Genomic DNA, 22577 nt, shown 5'->3' with positions numbered 1-22577 from the left:
CCAAAACCATCTTGATCAGATTCCATGAAAACGAGTAATAAAGCAAGGATAGAACATCAAAAGAGAATGAAGAATCTTAATAGTGTCATTTCATTTTGGTGAATACTATCCATGAAAACGAAGTACAAAATAAGATTCTTAGCACTTGACTTGAACAATAATAATATTTTTCATAAAAAATTGCACATGTCGTATCAATCTTCACCTCCTTTCATGATAAAAATATAACAAATCTAGATTAGGACCGTAAATCAATTGAATTAGCTATGTCTATGTCGTTGTTGTTAATAAGAGCTGAATTTCAGCCTCAACTATGTCACTGTTACCACTTTTTTTTTCCTATTCTATTCCATGTCATGTAGAATCCAACTTCTTTTCAAAAGCAGGAAAAAGAGATTGGATAGGAAAGCAATGAAAAAAGAAGACAGAATGTATTTTGATGGGTTTCATAACATTTGGAAGAAATTATTCATCAACATATTATCATCAACAAATTAAGGCCAAAGCTTGAATCTTGAAATCAAACAAACTAAAAGTTTCATGATATTCTATTAAGCAGACAGGAACTTCACTAACCAGCTTTTTCAGGGGCATATGATCAAATTTCAAATGCACTAAGAATGTTATTTCCAGATTTCCCAATTTACAGAAGAAAAATAGAAAAGAAAAGTGAAGTTGACATTAGAGAAGGATAGAAAGGCAGACCTATATGATTCGGATTCTTTTGGACAGTTCAGAAGAGGCGTGTGCTTCTCCCATACTTGGCATTCATCTCGGCCACTCCTTGCCAATGCCAACGCCATGGCCCTGCACTATAAATACACAGCCATACTCGAGACTTAGAGATCATAAGCCAAAAAAAGTTCCATAAGCTATCAGTTTTTCGTTCTCCTACAACTTCTCTAGCTTCTACACCATGTCAGGCAAGTGCGGCAACTGCGACTGCTCCGACAGCAGCAACTGCGTGTAAGTATTTTTTTTGTTTTCCTACGAACTTCGCAGCAAATCTCATCAAGAGCTTGCTTGTCTCAAAGCTATGATTCTGTTGCCCTCTCAGAAATTGTCTTAATATAGCAAGTCTGTCAATATGGTCCTTGGTTGCCCTCCCAATTATGACAGTTTGTTTGATGCTATAAAGGGAAGCAGAAGGGGCAATAAACTCTATTGGGGTGAAACTAAGAGTTCGAATCCAAATTATAGTGTCGCTGCAAATAAGATAATTATAAAACCACTTTTTCTTTCTTTTCCTTCACAGTATGACCAAATCAAAACTAAAAAATTACTAGTAAAAAAAAGGATTGAAAAGTTTGCATATTCGAATTCATTTCTATGTTAATGACGTGCTCTATAATGACAGGAAAAAAGGGAACAGCTATGGCGCTGTCATCATGGAGAATGAGAAGAGGTAATTTTTTCAGCTCATCGGGCATATACCTTCTTCAAAACAGATTATTTAGAGCCCATTTTTTTCATGAAAAACTCAAATTCAAAGGGTGTAAACAAAAGTATGTTTAGATTTAGAAAAAAAAGAGTGGAGCAGAGACAAAAGAAATCTCAACAAGTTATTAACTAAAAGTGCTTGATAGTACCTGGCATCTAACAATGAATCTCTTGGTTCTGCAGCTACTTTGACGCCATAGACATGGACGTCCCAGCGGCCGAGCACAATGACAAGTGCAGCTGCAACCCCTGCAGTTGCAAGGACTGCCACTGCGGCAAATGAACACATACACCTGTTGTTTCCATTAACACAGTTATATAAAGCCAGGAATAATGTAGCTGTGTTTGAAATGTGTCCTATTATGTTCAAAACCTCTGTGCTTAGCTAGAGGTGTGTTACGAATAATATCTACTTCTGTTCTTCATCCATAGTCATGTAATGCTGGTCACTTCTGTGGCCATGGGTTAACTATTAATGGATAAGTTATATACTAGTACACTCTCCCTCTCCTTCCATTTTTATTGTGGTTCTTTTCATCCTTGATTCAATTTGACTACAAATTACAAAGAGGAAACAATCTAGAAGTGCTTCAATACTTCTAAGAGTAGTGTAATACAACAAAATCTATAGAACTCCACAAACCAAATGGAACAATTTCCTCAAAATAGTAAACCTGGCAAACAATTGATTCAAATAAAGCCCAGAATACATAGTGCATCACAGACCACAGTATCGTCTTGGCCATTTTTTTATTTATTCTCTTTTCTTAGGTAGGAAACCGTATCTTCTCAACAACAACTCATTAATAACATCCAAAAACATGTCAATTGCATCTTTTACACTCAGAAAATAAAGGATGAAAAAACAAGCTATTAGCAGATGCTATGATGATACATAAAGGCAGGAATGCCTGAGGACCCAAAATCACCGGCCTTGAGAGAAACTCTAACAAGTGTACCACTTGACCTCAAAAGACATCAGACATGTACGTTAAGACCTTGTCCTTTCTCTATCGGACTCGGACAAACCCATTGTGGTTATCTTACCTTGATATAATACAAGAATTAATCACTATAAGTCTACTATTACAATATTCGATGTTCAAAACTTCAGATCCACCAATTCAACATCAGGCGAGAATCACAAATTTAGAACACATGATATTGATACAGAATTTGTTGGGCATCAAATAAAGAAGAGATAGTAAGAAATTATGAATAACAGGAGGAAGTTAATACATGAACAAAGGCCCAAGTCAACAAAAATACGCAGCCAAATTGCACTTGCTGCACTGCAGCTTTGGCTATGCCTACTCTCTCGCTCACTTTATTTCTCAATTTTCTCTGTTATCTATGTATACCTCAAATGGTAAATTGTACACTAGCAGAAAATCAAATAATTCATATGATTGGCTTATCAAGTTCAGACATTGAACCCCTCTGCACGAAGACACTTACGATGAGCCTCAATCCATTTACCACAGAATTCTTCACCATGTTCTACAATGCACTCATCTCTTAGCTTCTTAGTATCAGGACAGGCACAACAAATCTTCTTTTTTGGTTTTCCATCTGGGGTAGACTTAACCACGGCTGATCCCTGCTCAAGTTTGGACTCAGAAGAATTTCCAACAGGTAGCCCACCCATGTCACAATTTCTCAAGGAATGCAGTCTTAAGGAAAAGGCAATGAAATCCTGAAAGCTGCAAGCAGAAGATTGAAAATGAAGAGCATCGAATTATTAGATCATAGTGAAGGCTTATGGGTAAAAAAAATCTTACTTGATCACAGGCAAACTGAATCATGTTATGCTTTCTAAACAAAATTCCACTATTGGTTAAGCAGAGAAAGTTTTCCAATAAGGGGATATATATATATATATATATATATAGAAGTAGAAACCATTCATCAATCCAAAGACCCCAACCGAATCACTATACTCTTACTTAATCACCGGCTACTAAATCATAAAATCCTTCAAAACCCAAATTTTATTCTTTACTTGCAATCGAAGAAAGTCATCCAATAAAAAACCAGAAGTAGAGACCTCCACAACAACTCTCTTCGCCAGTGACACACATGCAAAACACCCCAACCCAACCATTCCAGAAGGAAAAAAAAATCTTGATCGACCTTCCATCAAACAACCGAACCAATCAATCGGAAAGAGAAAACTAAGCGGAATAATCATGTTTACTGAAAAGAAAAAAATAGTAAGACAAGGCGACCAGTCCAGCTAGGAAGTGCAAGAAAGCGGTAGGGAGACCAAGAAGCAGAGAAATTCGAAGCTTACCTTTCGCACCCCGCACGCCGAAGATCCTGGAGAAACCCAGAGCCGAAGAACGACGAATAGGGATTTGGACAGCGTCAAAGCAAAGCAATTTGAGAAAGTAGTAAGATTCCAGACCAATAGGGGAAATAAATGTCAATTAGGGCTCAAAAGTGGGACGCGCGAGTTTCCTAATATGGGCCTGGGCCTGGGCCTGGGCCTCTAATGGAGAAAATACGATAATTATGACAATTATTATATTTTATTTTTTCCATAATGAGATAATAAATAAACTCATAGCTCACTTGATCGTTCTTCATCATTCTCGTTGCTTGAAAATGAGATTTACAATGTGAATAGTAAGGAGAACACGGGCACGTAAGTGACAAAGTTGGATGGATTCCGAGGTCAAGCCTCATCGTTCTATAATATGAATCCTTAACTAGGGATAGCAAAAGACATAACTAGATTACATGAATTTGAGTATATTCAGATATTAGGACAAACTCATAGAAGAAAGATCATATAATAGAAATAATTGGGGATAAACTCAATGGAGCTAGAAAGCATAAACCAGTTATAGAGTAGGACGTGTAACACCAATAATCAAAATAAGCTCAGAGGAGTTAGTTATTATGGATAATCAATCATTGAGTAGGTCACGAGACATCTGGTTGAGATACGAACTCAAATGAGCTAGACGATATAATATCAATTGTTAGAATAGACATATGACGTCAATGGTTGAGATAATCTCGAATGAGCTAGAAGATGTGAATCCAACCATTGGGTTGCATATAGTCTTATTTATAGTATTCTTATAATAGATAAATCTATGATTACCGGGAGAGATAAACCTATATTATGAATGAGATTGATGTTTTTTAATTATAATTTCAAATGGTAACTTATCAGTTTTTTTTTTTAATTATTTATTAGATATTTGTTGTTATCCTACATGAATATCTCCATTTAAATGGGCCGGACCTATTTTAAGTTGGGCCGAGCGCAATTTTTTAGTTGAGTCAGCTGAGCCCAACAGTGACTGAAATCCCACTCTACTCCACCACCTCCTTCATCTGCCATGCTCTCATTTGCCTCTCTTCCTCTGTCTCCCTCAGATACCAGAGAGAGCAAAATCAGCCATGGCGAAGCTAACCTCCTTCTGGATCCCCTTCTTCCTTTTCCCTCTCCTATTTCTCTCTCTTTCTCACACTTATGTTCTTGCTGATTCCCACTTCGAAGGATTCGGACCAGAGGTCGACGACCTTGAAGATGACGACCTTTCTCTCCCCCTCCGTCCCCCTCCTCTCACCAAGTCGGAACCCGAATCCGTCGTATTTTCTTCGCCGGATCGCGACTCTGATGTATCGGATCCGGTAGTCGAGCCATCGAATCCTCAATCTCCACCGTCTGTCTCCGATTCTCCGAAGCCTTCTCCGACCAGTTTTACTTACTGGGACGAGGACGAATTCGAAGGTTTGCCGATAGAACAACCACAAGAACCGGTACAACAGAGCTCCAAATTTGCGGAGGACTCAGCCTCCTCCAATTCGAACGCTGATCCAAAACCTGCCTCTTCGATTCCCAAAACTGCGAATGCACCGAAGTCATATGCTGTTGAAATTGCGTGCGGGTCTTTCTTGGTTATTTTTTTGATCAACTATTTTACAGGGAAGCGCGAGAACGAGAACATTGCGCTGTCGTGGGCTGCGAAATTCGCGACCAAGGACTCCATTTTTGAGAGGAACTTCAGTCTGTTGGGTGTAGGGGAAGGTGAGGATTCGCCTTTGCTGTTGAAAGAGGGACAGAATGTCTTCAAATTCTATGCTAGCGGGCGGAGGTGTTGCCAAGGGTTGTTGGCAACAATGGAGTTGAAGAGCCGACACGATTTGATCTCGAGGATGTATAATATGGTGGTGCCGTGTAAGGATGAAATTAGCTTCGAGGTCTACATGAATGATGACGCGATGGATCATATTATCTTTGCTGTGGCGAGAAAGAAAGCTGCCAAAGGAATGCAAAAGGATTTGAAGGATCTGCAAAGGTTTGCTGGGATTTTGACGACTCCCAGTGGTAGAAAATGGGTCCCTGAAGAGTTGAGCGTAATTACAGAATCGAAGGAGGTTGCATCTGATTTGATCACAGAGGCTGTTCTTGACCAGGTTGGTAACTTTTCTCTGTTTCAGATGACTTCCATTGTGTTGTTTTGTTCTGATTAGTAAATATTTTGCTGAATGCTTATTGCTAAACCACCTGATGTCTGAGTTCTCAATTTTAAAGGTCCTGACTTGATGTTTCGGCTGCTTTTTGCTTGAGTTGTTTATTTTCCTGTCCTTATACTTCATGATAGCGACCCCACGTTTAAATGTAACCATTTTGTCTATTTTCACGATACTCTTTGCTCGTGTTTTCTACATTGTACATTTCCTTATGGTATTAAGCAACTGTATGTTTGATTGTTCTACTTTGGAGGTGGAGTGAAGTCTTCGAGTTTCCTGTTCTATGTGGACAAGATTTACTCTGATGGTACTACTAATAAGATCTTGGATCTTCTAAGTCTGACCAAAGTTCTTTCCCAATGTCTCTCGCTTTCATGGATCCCAACTCAGAGAGTGAAATTTATTTGTTACACTGTCTGGACCAAAGGGATAACATGATCTGTTGACTAAAAGCATGGAACACGTTTTATTGCTAGATCAGAGAAGAGTGGAGATATATGAATGAGTTTACTAGCATCGATGAATATTATTACAACCACTTCTGTCACTACCCTTTCAACGCCCATGAGTTTTCTATTATTAGCTCGAATTGATTGATCATTGGGTTTGGACTGATTATATAGGCATTTTTTTCTTCATTTTTTATTTTTATTTTTTATCCCTAAGAAAGTTCTAGCAGTGCTTACAACTTAGTCGTGCATGCTTTGTAGGAATTATTATGAGGATTAGAACTGTATTGGTTTTGTCAATGCCCTTTCACGACTTTAATTGGGCATTCTTTTGGTGTTAGTTTGGCGCTGAGTCAAGAGATTGGGAATGTCTTTTTGAGATTTTTCAATGAGTGGGAGGCCTTTTGTGCAAGCCATCTTTGTTGCAGTGCTTAGGTTCCGTCGGTTTAAGGGGAATCTCGAGGTTTTGTAGGATAAGGCTGTGTCTTGGGGAGGAGGTTTGAAGTACTGCACACTATACTGCTTTCCTATGGGTGTTGAGAAGTCTCCATTGTGCTCCTTCCATCTTGTGCTTTTTGTTTACCCTTGCCCTTCCTTTTATGTGGCTTTGGGGTTTCAGTATAAAGTCCGCTCTAATTTATGCTGTTAGCAACAGTGAAAACAAGGGGTTAACAGGCGAGTTGCTTGTGGGATAGTGAGACTTTCTATTGGAACATCACAGCTAAAAGAATTATGTTTGAGGTAGAGTGAGACTGTAGAGCCCTAATATAAGTTCTGAGGGGCTCAAGTCAGTCGATGTGAAGACAGAAAGGTATGAAATAATTAGAACTCACGGAAAATGGTTCATGCAATGCTCTGCACAATGTGTAGTGTCTTATGTCTGGTCATGGATTTTCTGTATTTTGCTCTTTTTCTAGTGATGCGTATTCCATGTGGAAGCAAGGAATTTTTGGGGTAGGGAAAATATAAAGAAAATGGAATTCCTTACGCGTAATTTCTTCTATATTTGTTGAGTAGCTTCATTCATTCCATCACATCTTTGCTGCTATGCAACTTGCCGTCCTTGCGCACAGCATTTCCTTGTTGGACGCCTTCATGCTCGATTAACATGATCTAATCAAAACTTCCAGTAAATTTCTTTATTCCTTTCCGCAAACGTGCAATTTGAAGTTCAGTTAATTTCTGCAGGTTTTTGGTGAAAAATCCTTTGAGAAATTTGGGAAGTACTTCATCTCAATGCACTTCTCGGATCAGCTTCCAGGCATGCACAAAAAGATGCTGTTATTTAAGTTTGCTCTCCCAGATGCAAACAATATGTCTGACATTTCTCATCTGGTAGCTCTTGTACCGTATTACATCGACGTCATTGGACGGTACAAGCTCAGTTCACAGGTAATATGTGCTGATACAATTTGACATGAGAAACTTGGAGATCTGTTCAGTTTTTTCTAAATTCTAATTGTTGCTCATCCAGGCCCGCTCAAAAACCGATGCTGCAAGGTCGAAGGCTGCTCAAGAGGCATACAGAGAGCTTCAAAATGCTAGGCAAGAAGCCCTGCAGAAGAGGAAGGCAGAGAAGAAGAAACTGATGGAAGAGGCTGAGGCCAAGTTAACTGCTGAGGCTCTTCGACGGAAAGAGGCGAAAGACCGTGCGAAACAGATGAAGAAAGCAATGCCAAAGATAAAGATGAGCCGCACACGTTAATGAGTTGATTTTTTCCAATGCATTATTCACGGGTCGAGAACTCAGACCCCTTCACCTGGTTTTCTAATGTTGTTTCAGAGCTGCTTAGCTGGGATTCCTGATTTCATTGAAATTTTGCTTATCAGGGTAGTGGACCATGTACCTTTAGATTGCACTACACTATCTCATCATGCCATAATAACAGGTCCATAGAAACTAGCTTTCCTTTTTTGCTAATTTAAACCTCTTTTCTTTTCTTTTTCTTTTCTTTTAGTTTCCAATTTGTGGTGGCCTTTCAGTCGTTGATGGGATCTGGCTGAATAGGAATTTTACTGAAATGTAATATTAGAACTTTACTCCCTGGTGAATTATAAGCCCCCTTTTTAGACGATCATATTGTTTGTATTTTTAAACTAGTTTAGGTAAAAATGTGTGACCTATCTCTCATCATTATAATGCTAACCAATTCTGTTGTGGCTTCCACCATTCTTTCTCCTTACTGATGTGGAATAACCAACTTAAACTATATGGTAACCTACAACTGCAACTCCGTAGTTATGGAGTTTCACCTGGGCCTCTGCAAGAAAATAATCTCTGATGCACTTAAAGAAAAAAACTTATAACAGAAGCCAGACCATGTTTGATCATTTAGGCTTTAACAGTATAGTTTTCATTCATGAAATGCATTATTTTGCAACTCAGTCACTCTGCATGGATGATCGTCTTCCTCAACCGATGGCTGAAAATACACATTGGATTCTTCCAGCTTTGCTTTAGCATTTCTCTTAGGTTCTTTGTTGGCAGATGGATTATTCTGTCTTTTATCTCTGGAAGAAGCTAATATGATGCGTGGTCTAGGTCTCCTTACAGCTTTGTTCATTAGGCGAATGTACTGATGCCTCATGCCCATCAAAAGGTGCTTTTCTACCAGAAAGTTCTTGTTATAAGCCTCTCTGAGAACCACAGTTTGTGTTCTGATCTTGTTTGAGACGTAAAATATACCTGGGTGATGAACTATGGCCTTCTTGAACCTAGAACCGAACCCCAAATACTCTCCCAAGCAGGAGATGTTCTCTTTTTCGGTTTTCTTTGAGACCATAAGGTAAAGCAACTCATGAAGAACTGCGGTGGTCCATTTCTCAGCCTGGTCGCTGTTTGGTGCTAGATGGAATGCATTTTCGTAGGGTGAAATGTAGGGCAGACGCTGCCACTCCTCCACCCAATTCAGCACCTTCTTCTCCAAATCAAAACCCCTAGGAAAACTCATTGGAAATGCAATGTGAATTCCATTCCTTCTCCAACCATTGCCTTCCAAGGAATGCCTCTTCTTCAGTTCAGAGACTGAAAGGTCTTCCCTCCAAGAAAGTAGTTCCAATGCAAGAGTTTGTTCACCTGTTGAACAATCTCTCACACTACAAACCTGAAAATATTCAGGATAATCAGCAAGAAGTGTTGGAATGAACTTGTAGGGTAGACCCAAATCCCATTGCAGCTTCTCAATGACATACAGGGGCAATTTTCCAGCCCCTGTGAGCATCAATAGTTTCGCTAACCTCTTCACGACGTCGTCTCTATGTGGTTGAGAGTTATGAATGGTTGATTCTTCCTTGTGGAGAGCTAGAGCTTGGGAGGTGAGCTTGACATGAGGATGGAGGCCAAGACTAGGCTGGAATTGGATGAAAACAGAGGGGTACAATTGCAAGAACTTAGAGATTGAAGTAGTGGGGACTTTGAGGTTCTGTCTCATCAAAGAGACAGAGGAAAGTGGGACAGATTTAAAAGGACTCGAAACTATTAGATTCTTGAGGGAGATTACTTGTCTGAGATTTTCCTCTCTTTGAACAACAAAATCAAGGTATGGATCTCTAACCCATTTCACCTTTGCATCAACAAAAGCACGAGTCTGGCACAAACGATGAGGGGCTCTTGTAACTCCGAGAATCATAAAGTGAGATTAATATTGTAATACCTGGCGGGTAATAATAATAATAAATAAAAATAAAAGTACGCTTCTCGCCGCCGACAAGTACAAACGAGTCAGGCGGCGAACGACAGCGGTTGAGCGCTCGGAGAGGGCAAGACGCTTGGTGTTGTAGAAGGAAGAGTGGCTAGAGCGAGACCAGAACCCACGTTGTCGGAGAAGAACACTCGTTCCTAACCTGTTAGCAGTGCATCGATTGAGCTTGGTGAGACCTAGGGAGTGGAGAAGAAGTTGCAAAGAAAGAAAACGAAAACGGAAGCGAAACCAAAAGGGAAGGCGACGGCGAGCACGCAGAGGTGAGCGAAAGCGGAAGGCAATCGGGGAAGGCGAGGGTTTCGCGCCCAGCGCGGGCCTACACCTCAGCTTGCGTTTCGAGCGGCCCAGCCTGCGGGCCTGCGCCCCGCCTAGCCCACCACGGGCGCCCGACCCGGGGCAGTAGCCAGCCCGGCCCGGCCCAGCTTTATTGGGCCGGTTTGGCCCCTTTTGAGTATTTCACCCGTTCTAACCCCGATTTTTGACACCGTTTTCGTGTATTCCTCGTTTTTCACGGATGTATGAATTATTTGAGAAGTTTGGAAAACTATGTAACCCTCTAGAAAAAGCGAATCCTAACCAAGGTGTCACAACTTTGGATTTATCTATGAAGCCCTCTAGATAAATAAGTGGCACCTCAGAACCTTGGATTTATCTATGGAACCCTCTAAACATGTAAGTGTCATCTCATAACCTTTAATTTATCTATGGAACCCCCCTAGACAGGTAAGTGGCACTTCATAACCTTGGATTTATCTATAGAACCCTATGGAACTCTCTAGATAGGTAAGTGGCACCTCAGAACCTTGAATTTATCTCTGGAACCCTCTAGAAAAGCGAATCCGAACTAGAGTGTCACACTTTCCAGGTAAGTGGCACCTCAAAACCTTGAATTTATCATACTCTTATAGTATATATGAAAGTATGATATGAAAAACATGTCTTAGGAAATCCGAACTAAAGTGTCACACTTTTCAGGTAAGTGGCACCTCAGAACCTTGGATTCATCTACTCTTATAATATATATAAAAGTATGATATGAGAAACATATCTTAAGAATTTGAGCGTGAATAAATTAGTTTGAGATATGTAAGAGCCCGTTAAACATGATATTTATTATTAAACATGATATTGATATTCCCTTTACCTATAAAACAACTCATTTTACACCCAATATTCTAAAGATTTTAAAAGAAACATGTAAAACTAAACCCTAAATTGACCTATATACTATTAAAACCCTAACAACCCCCAAAAAAAACCACAACTTTCTTTTCCTCTTAAACCCAATGGTCGGGTTTGAACTTTGACGAGTCTTCTTTTATCTTTTCGTTTTTTTTCAAATTTTGATAAGGAGAAGAACTCGAAGATTTGTTACATTCTGGAGATTGGTGAGGAAATTCAACCAGCATTTGAATCACTTCTCTCATAGTTGGTCTCTCCACGCTGTTCTCTTGCACGCACAACATTGCTACGAAGAATAAGTGTTTTGCTTCCTCTTTGGGCACTGTTCCTATCCTTTTGTCGACTACGTCAAGAATGTCATTTTCGCTCTCCCCGTTTTCTAGAGTTCTTTTGCACCATTGTACTATGTCAACTACTCCGTCTCCAAAATCGCCAACTGGGCGGTGTCCCGTCAAAAGCTCTAATAGCACTACTCCAAAACTGTACACATCACTTTTTTCATCCACTCTTAACGTGTATGCATATTCTACAATGATAAAGAAAAATATTAGTATATCGACAAGAAATGAAAGTAATTTTCAATCTATTTCTATTTTTAGATTTTAGTTAAAGATTTTCAAATAAGAATCTTTCCTTAAAAACAGAGAATAAGTATCAAAATCCTTAATTATTATTTTTTCTTTTTGGATCAACTAGTGAAACCAAACTTCCCCATCACTGTCAATCACTGCCCTTAGATTTTCTTGGCAGTGACAATCGGACGGCTGGCATTGACTAATTCATTTACCATGGCCCACCAAAAGAATTTTAGTGATTAACTAACTTAACTAACACTGTAACGTCCAAATCAGAAAATAAGAATTAAATCACAAAAAATAAAAATAAATAATTACAAAAACTGTAAGAGGCAAATGAAAAAAGAAAGAAGGAAAAACGTACCAGGAGCGATGTAGCCGTAAGATCCGGCGATAACCGACATGCATTCCGATGCACCGCCGTCGAACATGAACTTCGCCAGTCCGAAATCGGCGACGTGAGCTTCGAAGTTCGAATTCAAGAGAATGTTGTTCGATTTCACGTCTCGGTGGACGATTAGTGGAGAACAATCGTGGTGGAGATAGCAGAGACCTTGAGCGGCTTGAATGGCGATTTTGTACCTCAAATTCCATCCGAGGAATGAGGCTTTTTTTCCGTGGAGTGCTTCGCCTAAGCTTCCGTTCCTCATGTATTCGTATACGAGGAGATTTGTCTCTTTATTGGAGCAGAAAGCGAATAATCTGACGATGTTCCGGTGTCGAATGTTGCCTAGGGTTTGGATTTCGGCTCGGAATCCGTGGTCGTGACTGTTGGGGCCGAACCCTAGGAGTTTCTTCACTGCGATTTCAACTCCATTCGGCATTTTTCCGTGGTAGACGATGCCGGCGCCGCCTCTTCCGATCACGTTTCCATCTTTCACGCACTCTAAAACGTCGTAGACGGTGAAATCGAGCTTTTGGAATGAGGTCATTTTCCACGAACTTGAGCCGTTTCTTTTAATCGATCTTGCTTTGACTATTGCGGCTATGGCAAACACTAGGGAGCAAATCAGTAGGCCAAGGGCGAAGATTAGCTTGAAATACGCCGGAGTTTTTCCCGATTTTGTTGCCGTTGTTGCGAAGTTGCAGGGATTGTTGAGGAGAGATCCGCAGAGTTGAGGATTTCCGGCGAAAGACGAAGCATTGAAGAAGGCAAGTTGTCCTGATTCCGGTAGCTTTCCGGAGAAATCATTGAAGGAAAAATCTGCAATCGTGAGGCTCTTCATGGCCCCTATTGATTTCGGTAGGGATTGATTTAGGTGATTTCTCGACAAGTTGAGGTAATTGAGAATATGTGCATTGGAAATTTCAGGTGGAATTGGGCCAGAGAGGTTGTTCTTGCTCAAATCAAGGTAAGTGAGATGGATACAATTCCCAATTTCAGGTGGAATTTCACCCGAAAGTGAGTTTCTGCTAAGATCGAGCTTCAGAAGTTCATTGAGTTCCCCGATGGAAGGAGGAATTGTACCATAAAACTGATTGCCATCAAGGAGGAGAATTTGCAGAGAAGAGAAATTAGAAAATGAGAATGGTAAAGTTCCAGAGAGAAGATTGTTAGAGAGATTAAGTTGCCCTAATTTGATGGGTTTTGATGAACTCTCCCAATTCTCTGAAAGTGTACCTGAAAGGTAATTGTCCTGAAACTCTGCTAGATTTAGCTGAGGCAAGTAAATGAAGCCATTAGGAATGCTTCCGTTCAGATAGTTCTGCCCCAACCTCACTTTTGTTAGACTGGTACATGTCCCCAAGCCATCAGGGATTGGCCCAAACAGGAAGTTGTTCATCAGAATCAATATTTTCAGCTGGTTCGATGAACACAAATCCTGAGGGATTGTGCCCGTGAGCTTGTTCGTTGACAAATCAAGGAGCTGAAGCCTCCCATTTTGGCCGAGATTCTTTGGGATTGTGCCGGTGAAGTTGTTCATCCACAGCGCCAAGCTCTCCAAGTTCGGCAAATCTGCTACGTAATCTGGAATAGATCCGTGTAGTTTGTTCATGAAGAGGTTGAAAAGCTTGAGCTGTTTGAGATCAACAAACTCAGATGGGATTTCTCCTGTGAGTGCATTGTTGGATAGATCGAGAAAGACCAAGTTTGTCAAGTTGCCTAACTGCTTCGGGACTGAACCTGAGAGTAGATTCGTATGCAAATATAGAGTGTTCAAGGCCTTCAAATTTCCGAGTTCATGAGGAATTTGACCGTCCAAACCGCAGTCTGTAATCTCCATAATAACCAAATTCTCCAACTTCCCGAGCTCGGGTGGAATCCCACCTTCGAAAACATTGTAATGACCCAAGTAAATTTCTCTCAAAGTTGTAAGATTTCCCAACTCACCTGGGATTTTCCCGACCAAATCATTTCCTGCAAGAGAAAGATATTGCAATCCTTCGAAATTGCCATAGCTTTCGGGGATTGTTCCATGGAAAAAGTTACCTCCAAGGTCCAAGTACTTGAGGTTCTGTAAGTTCAAAATCTCAGTGGGGAGCACAGCAGTGAAGTTGTTGTTATAAGCATCGAACACTTCTAAGTTTGGCAGACTCGAAAAGTTCCAGTCCAGAGTCCCAGTAAACTGGTTGTTTGAGATGTTAAGGAATCGGAGGTAACTCAAATTCACTACTTCAATGCTACCGGAGAAGTTATTTCCAGCCACAGACAACTGAGAAAGTTGGTCAAGACTAGAAATAAACGGTGAAACAGAGCCTCCAAGGCTCAAATCTGTCAAGTCAACCGACACAACTCGTTTGTCAGAGCACTGAATCCCGACCCACGAACAAACGGAGCTAAAGTTTGACGCAGTCCATGTGCTTAGCACAGCAGAGTCCGAGAATTGAAACCCTTGTTTCAGAGCAAGCAAGACATGGAAATCACTGACCAGACTATGGGAAGAAGAGGGGCCTAGAAGAGAGAAGAAAGTAAAAACAAGGAAAAACAACATGTTTTTCCCAAAATTGTTTCAAGGGAATTGAGTTTGGAAGCACGGGAAGGAAAGAGCAGCAGCAGCAGGGGTTTTAAGCAGCTTTGCAATAATGAATTTTTCGGCGAAGTGAGGAGGACAAGACAGTGGAATAATATGATGAACTTCCTCAAGTATGTTTGGGCTTAAGGCATCAAACATCTTCACTGAAAACGAGTCTTCAAATACAAGTAAGAAAAATTAAGACCATCCTTTTCTTTCTCCTCTTTTCTTTGCTTTTCTTTCTTTTCCAACAGAGATGCAATGTTGAAAATCTGCTACAAATGGTTCCTTTGCTTTCTGAATTCCTCTATGCCAAGTTTCTTTTAGCAAAGATAGGAGGAAAAGAGGGTGAAGAGAAGGAAAGAGAGGAGATGGTTTTGTAGAAAGACAAGTAGCTAGAAAAATGCAAATTTAAAAATGGCCGTTGGATAATAAAAAGATCAAATGGAGGTGGGGAAGGAGAAAGGGGAGGAAAAAAAAAGCAAATTTGATGCCTTGTTTCCTTTCTTTATTCATATGACAATAATACCCTTTAGCTTTAATTAAAGGATGCTCTTTATTGCTTTGAATGAGAGAGATAGCTCAACTGAAGGATTTGCACTTTCCATTAATAAAAATAGCTCAGTTGTCCTCAAGCTTTTGGTAAATGACTCTGATATTGTTGATATGTTTAGTTTTGTCTCTTCTTTTATTCTCTCCTCCAAATCGGCCTACCAACCTGAAAACTAACCAGGAAATTCAGGACAGTACTGCCTGCTCTCTGTACATTCTAGGCCTCAACTCAACCTCGCCCATAATGTCACTCCCAGATGAAGTTTTTGCTTCCCGACATAATCTTACCCAGACATAACCATCATTGTGTTGGTTCTGTTCAATAATTTCTCTTTGAAAGGGGTGAATCTCGAGAGAGAGAGAGAGAGAGAAACATTAAACTTTTTTAACCAAGAATCCGATTATACCAAATGATGTTCCTTCCTAATCCTATGCCTCTTTAAGTTCTGACTACAAAGAATATATTCTTCTAAGCCAAGAAAAAGAATGTCACAAGGAAGATGATTTAAAACCATTGCGATGATCCCTTTTTTTCGGTGTTTAACGATCATATGATAAAAGTTATCCACTTTTGTAGAAGAAAATATTTACCAGAGCTAAGATAATGAAGAGTTGATAACATGTGGGTGGAAAAGAAGATGATGATTATTAATACATCATTACGATGGTGTTGAATGATCAATCTATAATGATGGAAGGGATGCAACCTGCAGCAGGCAGGGGAAGTAGAAGGAGCCAGTAGGTCAGAGGGAGCTTCTTTTATTTATTTATTTATTTATTTATTCATTCATTTTTAATTGAGGGAAATTACTGTTAGCTTATATTTCTAATTTCAAATGATTTCTTCAACTTTATTCCTTCTTCCTAGTTGCCCTACAATGGTGGACCAATTATCCATGTAAAAAATTGTGGGATTTGAAAGCTTTATTAGAAGATGGAATAGTCTTAAAGAGAGAGCTGTAAAGTAAAAGCAGAGCAGCAGATGTAATCTGCTTTTGATCTTCCTCTTAAAAAAGGAAGAGCCAGTGAAAATTCTACCGGTACTCATCCCTTCCTTCCCTTCTCCTCTTGCATAGAAGACAGTGCTTTTTTTTTAAATTTTTTTAATTTTGTGATCTACATTTAGGAATTCTATTTTGGGATCCATGTTGCTGTTCCACCTTTTTTTTTCCTTTTAATGCAGAGTAGTTCCCCCTTGATGTATCAAATTTAATTGATCCATAAAGTTTAGTCACATTTGTTTCTTTTTAAAAAAAGTAGAACTATTTTGAAAATATAATTGTTATGAATGTATACACAAAATTAAATTTTCCATTATCGTTTGAATTTGGTAGAGTATGCTATTTCATGTCATTTCCTGGATTTATATTGATAGTCACTATGGAGGACTTGTCATCTATCTCTTGTTGGGTCGTATGATCAACGTTGATGAAAAATGTCGATAGTTGTTGTGTCTTGTCATCAACGTCGATTAGCACTGATGAGAAATATCGATACTAATGCAAATATGTGATAAGTGGGTGAATATGTTTGTATAGTACAAAATACACCCAGTAGACATGAGGACTACGAACATAATAATGAGAGTGGTGACTGTTGGCCTAGGTTACGAGAGTTAGAAGGAAGGGAGGGTGAAATTGATACGCACACCCCCACTGAGTGATTTTCACGGAAGGGAGACTTGGGCAAGAGTGCCGTTTGACAAGTCCTTATCTCTCATGCAGATGCAATATGTGGGCCTTCCATTTTGAAGGGTCACTGTCTTTCTAGGGTGTCTCTCTCACTGTGATCTAAAGAACCATTTGTGAACGCACCCAAAAGAAAATTGAGAAAATTGTGGTCACCCTTTTGCTTTTCTTGGTAATAGCAATGCCCATTTCTATTGCCATTGCCAATGCATGCCATTGGGACTACACAATATGAGTTTTGGTGAAGGGCATCTTTGACAAACTTTTCATTTCTCTTGTTTTCAAGTCTTGAGCATCATGTGTATCTTTATATATATATATTTTTAAAAATTTGTGAATATGTTGTTCTTTAATTTTGTATATGTTTTCCTTTTGGTTTCTTGTTTTTTGTGCTTGTTTCTAACTATTTTTTTAGATTTCGATGGAATCACTATTTTGGTTATGTAGATTGGTAAATTTTATATATGGTATTAAATATTAAAAATGGCATAACATTTTGAATGTTGTACTCTTTTAAGTTATTACCATATGTATATATGCTTGTTTTTATAAGTAAAAGAGATAGAAAGAAATAAGAAATGGGGTATGGTAGATGTCAAGATAATTTTTTTTTAGTGATTGTATGGTAAAATAGAAAGGGCATTTGTAAAGTGGTTCTTGTGAAAGTGACTTCAATGCTGAAGTCAAAATATGTGATGATAAAAGATATGGAGAATTTTGTAGTATCAACCATTTCTCATGTACAATTATGCCAACTCTTAAAGCAACACTTTTATTTTGTCATCAACAACGAAATATTACGTCGTTGAAAGTACTGATTCTTTCTTTATGTATGGTCACAAAGACGAAATATTACGCGGTTGAAAGTACTGATTCTTTCTCTATGTATGGTCATAAAAATCGATATTATGTCAGATATATATATTTAAGGGCTATTAAAGTTTTGCCTGATCAAATTGAGAGACCAACCTCTTATGGACAAATTTAAGACAAGATCAAGTAGAGACCAACCTCTTATGGACAAATTTAAGACAAGATCAAGTAGAAGCATGGAGGGAATCTACTAAAAAGAACATACTCCAACCCATTTACGATACATTTTCAAAATAAAAGGAGAAAAAGAAATAGTGATGAGTAGTATGAAAGTTAGAAGAAAGAGAAGAAAAGACAATGGGTTTTGCACAAAATGTTTTTGGTTGGAAAGGCAAAGAAATTATGAGAGAAGCATCCAAGAAGGCATTAGGCAAGAAGGGCAACACATCAATACTCATTAAGGTGGCCCTCAAAAGTAACCATAATTTTTTTTAACATATCTATCATATCTATCACCTATGGAAACAACATCATCACCTCTACCATCTCTTTCTGGAAGAACAAGCAAGGCTACCACCAATAATAGAGAGTGCCATTGTGTAGATATAATTTATACCTATTTTTATATCGATATTTTAGTCTTCAGTGAATTAAACTATCTTAAGACGTTCTAAATCCAACCCATGTACTGTTTTAATGGACGAAAAGTCCAACCCTTAGAGCATACTGCAACTCCAAGTGGAAAAAAGCTCATATCGAAAACTTCTTGCATTTCATCGAATTGTTTCCAAATTCTGTTGCATGTAGCTTTAAAACACAAGATAAACACGACCATATGACATAACAAACATCCTTACATGTTAATAATTATCTCCCTATTAAACCTTATCCTTGTATCTACCCACCACAACTTATTATTCTTCTTTATGTTAATCTTCATTAGATGGTGATGAAATCGGAACCTTTTGATATGGCGGATTTCTATTGGATAAAAAAGCAGTGGTAGAATCTACCTTAAGATCTTCTACTTTACCATAATATATTTTTAGATAATATCATATATTAAAATTTAATGCCCAACTTTGGTAGTCTCCAATCCAAAGTTGAGTAACACATGCAAGCAACTATAATCTTAGATATCATAAATTTGAGGAATTTTGTCATCTTACATAGAAACCCTAATTTTGTCCTAATTCATTGGTTTCAAGAAAGAAGTGTTTTAAGCCTTTGGTTTCATTATAACCACTAATTCCAAATTCCAACCCCATCAACTTTTCAACTGTATCATTCCTTTTTTTCAAATCACAAGATTTTTTTTTTTTTAATAATTGTTTTTAGGTGCTTATATCATTGTTACACGTGTCAATTGTGAGTGTCTCAATAATTTAATGGACAATAAAAAAAAGGATTTTATTTTGTACTTTTCTTTTAATAATGTTTGGTTCTTTTTTCAAATAATAATAAATAACAAAAAAAAAAAGAAAAAAAACTGAGGGGCTCATTTAAAAATATAATATTTTGAAGATAAAATTAAAAAAAAAAATTAAGAGATTAAGACTAAATTGAAGAATATTTAGTATATTTATCTTATCTTAAGATAAATGCTTTGAGACCACCGGTGGGAGATAGGTATCTTATCTTAAAATATTTTTGGTTCTTCGATGAAATAATTCATGAAACTTTTATAATTTTTCTATAAATTTTAATTTTAGAATCAAATTAAATCAATCTAATGTGATTTAAATAGTTTAAATATATTATATTTATGAAAGAAAAAACAGTAAAATATATAGTATTTTAAAAATAAAATAATTACAAATTTATTTCCACACATTTTAAGAGTAGAAATCAAGGCCATCTTTAAAAACTAATTTGTTTTAATAGCATTCATTAATTTAAGGAAATATTCCTTAATATGATTTTATTCCTTGACCACAAAAACGAAAATTATATATTTTATTCCTTAAAAAAAGGTTCATGACCAAGAGAGAGAATGAATGGACACCTTTTTTATTATTTAATTTAGTGATGTCATAAATTAAAAGTGTCAATGTACAATATATTATAATTTCCTGGTCAAAAGAGCCAATCATTATTATACTAATTCATACCCCTTCCAAGCTACATACATGCATAACTACAATAATATAAATAAACTATATAAAATATCTTTAACCTAGTTTCGATTTAATTTTAATTTATTTTTAGTATTATATAATCTAAACAATACGGTACCATTTTTCCAATACAATTATCGCAGATAAAAATGTTTATAAAGTAGAGTAGAATGAAGAAGTCTTCCTGTATCTGTCCTTGCCTTTTATGTCATTCTCGTCCTCGGGAAATTCTCCATTTATTTTTATAGAGAACGAGACATAATTTATCTACGGATAGTTTTTTTTTCATTTTTTGTGTATAATATATTTCAAAAATAATAATAATCTTATTAAAAATATAAAATATCAGGAAAAAAATATAATATAATATTTAACTTAATTTTCAAAAATTCAAATATTTAACACATATACACAGACAAAAGTAGGGCAAAGCGGGAATTGAGGTGAAGTTAGAGTCAAGAATGAGGATGGAGAATGTAATTCCTATCTCAATCTCATTTAACTAATAAAGAGAAATCAGTCTCCGCTTCATTCATTGCCAAAATGAAATTGGGATGGAATAAAATTAAAACGAGACGGAATATTTGGTATAATTTATGTAGTGAATAAAAAATAAAAGTTGACTAAAACCATACCGTAGGCTCATAGCACGTGGGAGCGAGGCAGCCGACATAGGTGGAAATCCATGTCACGTTCTTCACTTTATCCTTCCGTATAAGTATTCAGTCAATTCTTGGATTTTCTACTTTATCTATTCTTTATTTTATGTCTACAAATATTCTCATTTTTATACCAAATAATAATAATAATAATATTTAATTCTCTTTGCTATTTTATTTTACCATTTATATTTTCGTGTTTACTTTCTTTTTTTTTTTCGCAATTGTTTTTAAGCCGAGGTTAAAAATTTAAAATTTAATAAATATAGCTCATCTAACATATAAGGTATATTTTTTACGAACCTTAGATGTTTGAATTCTTCTACTTCCTACTAAATAAACTTTGAATTAAAAAAAAAAAATTGTTTTTGATTCTTGAAGATTGGGATCGAAAAACAAAAAACTAAAACTAAATTTTTTGAATTTTTCTTTTATTTTTCAAAATTTAGCTTATGTTTTTTTTATACGTGTAAAAATTAGATTATAAAATAAGAAACTTAGGTGTATAAATAGTATTTCCATGCTTAATTTTTAAAAAAATTGGGCCTTATAAGTGTTTTTAAAATTCAAGTTAATATGTAACAAAAAATAAACATATCTTTTTAATGATTTATTTCCTATTATTATTATTATTATTATAATTAAACATGTGAATTATTAGACATTAAAAAAAATAAAACTTTAAAAACTATTTCTCTTCCACAGTCACCTTTTTCATTTCTCTCTAAAACTCCTCGATTTAATTTCGAAAAGAAAAGAAAAAGAAAAGGGAACGGCTAAAATAAAATTAAATTAAATTAAAAAAAAAAAAAGATATTCCTAGGTCTATATGATTTAAATAAAGTCAACCCATTCTCGCCCTCATATCTAAAAATAGAAAAAGAAGAAAACTATTTTCGAATAATTTATTATTTGTGGAAAATCATTAATTAGATACTTCACCATTTCATACCACGAAAAGAACAATTTTAAAGATTATAACTAAATAAATTTCTAAATATATTTGTTGAATAGATAAAAATAATAAAGGTTTTATGAATAAAAATATGTAAAATAAGGGAGAAAATTATATAATTCCGTCCCATAAACTATACATTATTTTTTTAACCACACATTAAACCCATTTAAATTTGATGAAATTTTAAATGTTTAACACATATTTATTTATTTTTTTGTTGGATGCTTTAATTTTAACTTTATATTTTTAGACCACTGACTTAATGCATTTAAATGTTCGACATTTTTAAATATCACATCTATTTTTTTTTTCTTTCACTTTATTTATTTATTTTTTAATAAAAAAAAACCAAATAATATGGTTGCAAAAAGTTAATTTTAATTAAAAATAGGACATTTCAAATTAAAGGCAAAATGGGTCCTCCTTTGACAAAATTAAAATTATTACTTATATTGTTTAATTTGCTGAAAATAAAAGTAACATATATATCCACATCCTTTCCACATTATAACAAACAAACATCCAAATAATTGATGGATTAAATCTATTGGAAGTTAAAAAGAAACAACTTTTTTATTATTATTATTATTATTAATTTGTAATTTTCTTTTTGCAATATATTAATGGAAGTTTTATCTTGCCAAATCCAACTATGGATCACTATTTTAGCCCTAATATAAAATTTTGTATTGGGCCTTATGATATAAAATGGTCAAAATGAGGTCAAATGGGCCAATTGAACCAAAACTGATCTAATTGGATTAGATTGGACAGGTCCAACCAAACCGGCCATCTTCTAACTCCAACCGACCGCATGCATGGTCCAACTAAACCGATAATCTTCTACCTTCAAGCCTCCAACCAACCGCGTGCATAAAGACCTAAATTAGTAGACAACATCATAAACTTCGAAATCTATAAATAAATATATTTAGGAAACCGACCATAGTCTTTGGCAGGAACATCTACAATTAATCAAGTATACCGTCTATTGTAAA

At 36.6% G+C, this 22577-nt stretch overlaps 4 protein-coding genes and 1 long non-coding RNA gene across 7 annotated transcripts; 2 read left to right on the top strand and 3 right to left on the bottom strand.

Moving 5' to 3' along the window:
- Nucleotides 1-2581: 2581 nt before the first annotated feature.
- On the bottom strand, nucleotides 2582-3872 carry LOC111447889 (cytochrome c oxidase copper chaperone 2-like). 3 transcript variants are annotated; one of them, XM_023087263.1, is made up of 3 exons: nucleotides 3734-3835; nucleotides 3574-3636; nucleotides 2582-3143 (listed from the first exon to the last, which is right to left on the bottom strand). In XM_023087263.1, the coding sequence occupies exon 3, from the start codon at nucleotides 3086-3088 to the stop codon at nucleotides 2864-2866; it is 225 nt and encodes a 74-aa protein (XP_022943031.1). In that variant the 5' UTR covers nucleotides 3089-3143; nucleotides 3574-3636; nucleotides 3734-3835; the 3' UTR covers nucleotides 2582-2863. The 3 variants fall into 3 exon arrangements, 2 of the variants coding, with proteins under 2 accessions (XP_022943031.1, XP_022943032.1); XM_023087264.1 differs by lacking the exons at nucleotides 3574-3636; nucleotides 3734-3835 and adding an exon at nucleotides 3222-3567; XR_002711334.1 differs by lacking the exon at nucleotides 3574-3636 and having other exon boundaries at nucleotides 2605-3143; nucleotides 3734-3872.
- A 911-nt stretch (nucleotides 3873-4783) lies between these two features.
- On the top strand, nucleotides 4784-8452 carry LOC111447161 (uncharacterized protein At5g49945-like). The gene is made up of 3 exons (XM_023086183.1): nucleotides 4784-5874; nucleotides 7569-7772; nucleotides 7855-8452. Exons 1-3 carry the CDS (start codon nucleotides 4855-4857, stop codon nucleotides 8083-8085), a joined length of 1455 nt encoding a protein of 484 aa, XP_022941951.1. The 5' UTR covers nucleotides 4784-4854; the 3' UTR covers nucleotides 8086-8452.
- A 190-nt stretch (nucleotides 8453-8642) lies between these two features.
- On the bottom strand, nucleotides 8643-10388 carry LOC111447163 (protein WHAT'S THIS FACTOR 1). Its single transcript, XM_023086184.1, has one exon. It carries the CDS (start codon nucleotides 10007-10009, stop codon nucleotides 8735-8737), a length of 1275 nt encoding a protein of 424 aa, XP_022941952.1. The 5' UTR covers nucleotides 10010-10388; the 3' UTR covers nucleotides 8643-8734.
- Nucleotides 10389-11173: 785 nt separating this feature from the next.
- LOC111447160 (leucine-rich repeat receptor-like serine/threonine-protein kinase BAM1) lies at nucleotides 11174-15889 on the bottom strand. Its single transcript, XM_023086182.1, has 2 exons — nucleotides 12203-15889; nucleotides 11174-11789 (listed from the first exon to the last, which is right to left on the bottom strand). Exons 1-2 carry the CDS (start codon nucleotides 14769-14771, stop codon nucleotides 11359-11361), a joined length of 3000 nt encoding a protein of 999 aa, XP_022941950.1. The 5' UTR covers nucleotides 14772-15889; the 3' UTR covers nucleotides 11174-11358.
- LOC111447164 lies at nucleotides 14849-17386 on the top strand. Its single transcript, XR_002711228.1, has 3 exons — nucleotides 14849-14980; nucleotides 16213-16384; nucleotides 17069-17386. It is a non-coding gene; the product is annotated as an uncharacterized LOC111447164 (long non-coding RNA).
- The last annotated feature ends 5191 nt before the right edge of the window (nucleotides 17387-22577 follow it).

This window comes from Cucurbita moschata, unplaced genomic scaffold, assembly GCF_002738365.1.
Source record: "Cucurbita moschata cultivar Rifu unplaced genomic scaffold, Cmos_1.0 Cmo_Scf00009, whole genome shotgun sequence".
In the NCBI taxonomy this organism is placed as follows: Eukaryota; Viridiplantae; Streptophyta; class Magnoliopsida; order Cucurbitales; family Cucurbitaceae; genus Cucurbita; species Cucurbita moschata.
This window is presented reverse-complemented; position numbering and strand designations above follow the sequence as displayed.

Excerpts from the sequence above, each read along its gene's own strand:
- LOC111447889 (XM_023087263.1), bottom strand. The coding sequence starts at position 3,088 with ATGGGTGGGCTACCTGTTGGAAATTCTTCTGAGTCCAAACTTGAGCAG.
- LOC111447161 (XM_023086183.1), top strand. The coding sequence starts at position 4,855 with ATGGCGAAGCTAACCTCCTTCTGGATCCCCTTCTTCCTTTTCCCTCTC. Across the intron at positions 5,875-7,568 it reads CAGAGGCTGTTCTTGACCAG|GTTTTTGGTGAAAAATCCTT; the intron begins GTTGGTAACTTT and ends TAATTTCTGCAG. Across the intron at positions 7,773-7,854 it reads GGTACAAGCTCAGTTCACAG|GCCCGCTCAAAAACCGATGC; the intron begins GTAATATGTGCT and ends TTGCTCATCCAG.
- LOC111447163 (XM_023086184.1), bottom strand. The coding sequence starts at position 10,009 with ATGATTCTCGGAGTTACAAGAGCCCCTCATCGTTTGTGCCAGACTCGT.
- LOC111447160 (XM_023086182.1), bottom strand. The coding sequence starts at position 14,771 with ATGTTGTTTTTCCTTGTTTTTACTTTCTTCTCTCTTCTAGGCCCCTCT. Across the intron at positions 11,790-12,202 it reads TTACGGCTACATCGCTCCTG|AATATGCATACACGTTAAGA; the intron begins GTACGTTTTTCC and ends TTATCATTGTAG.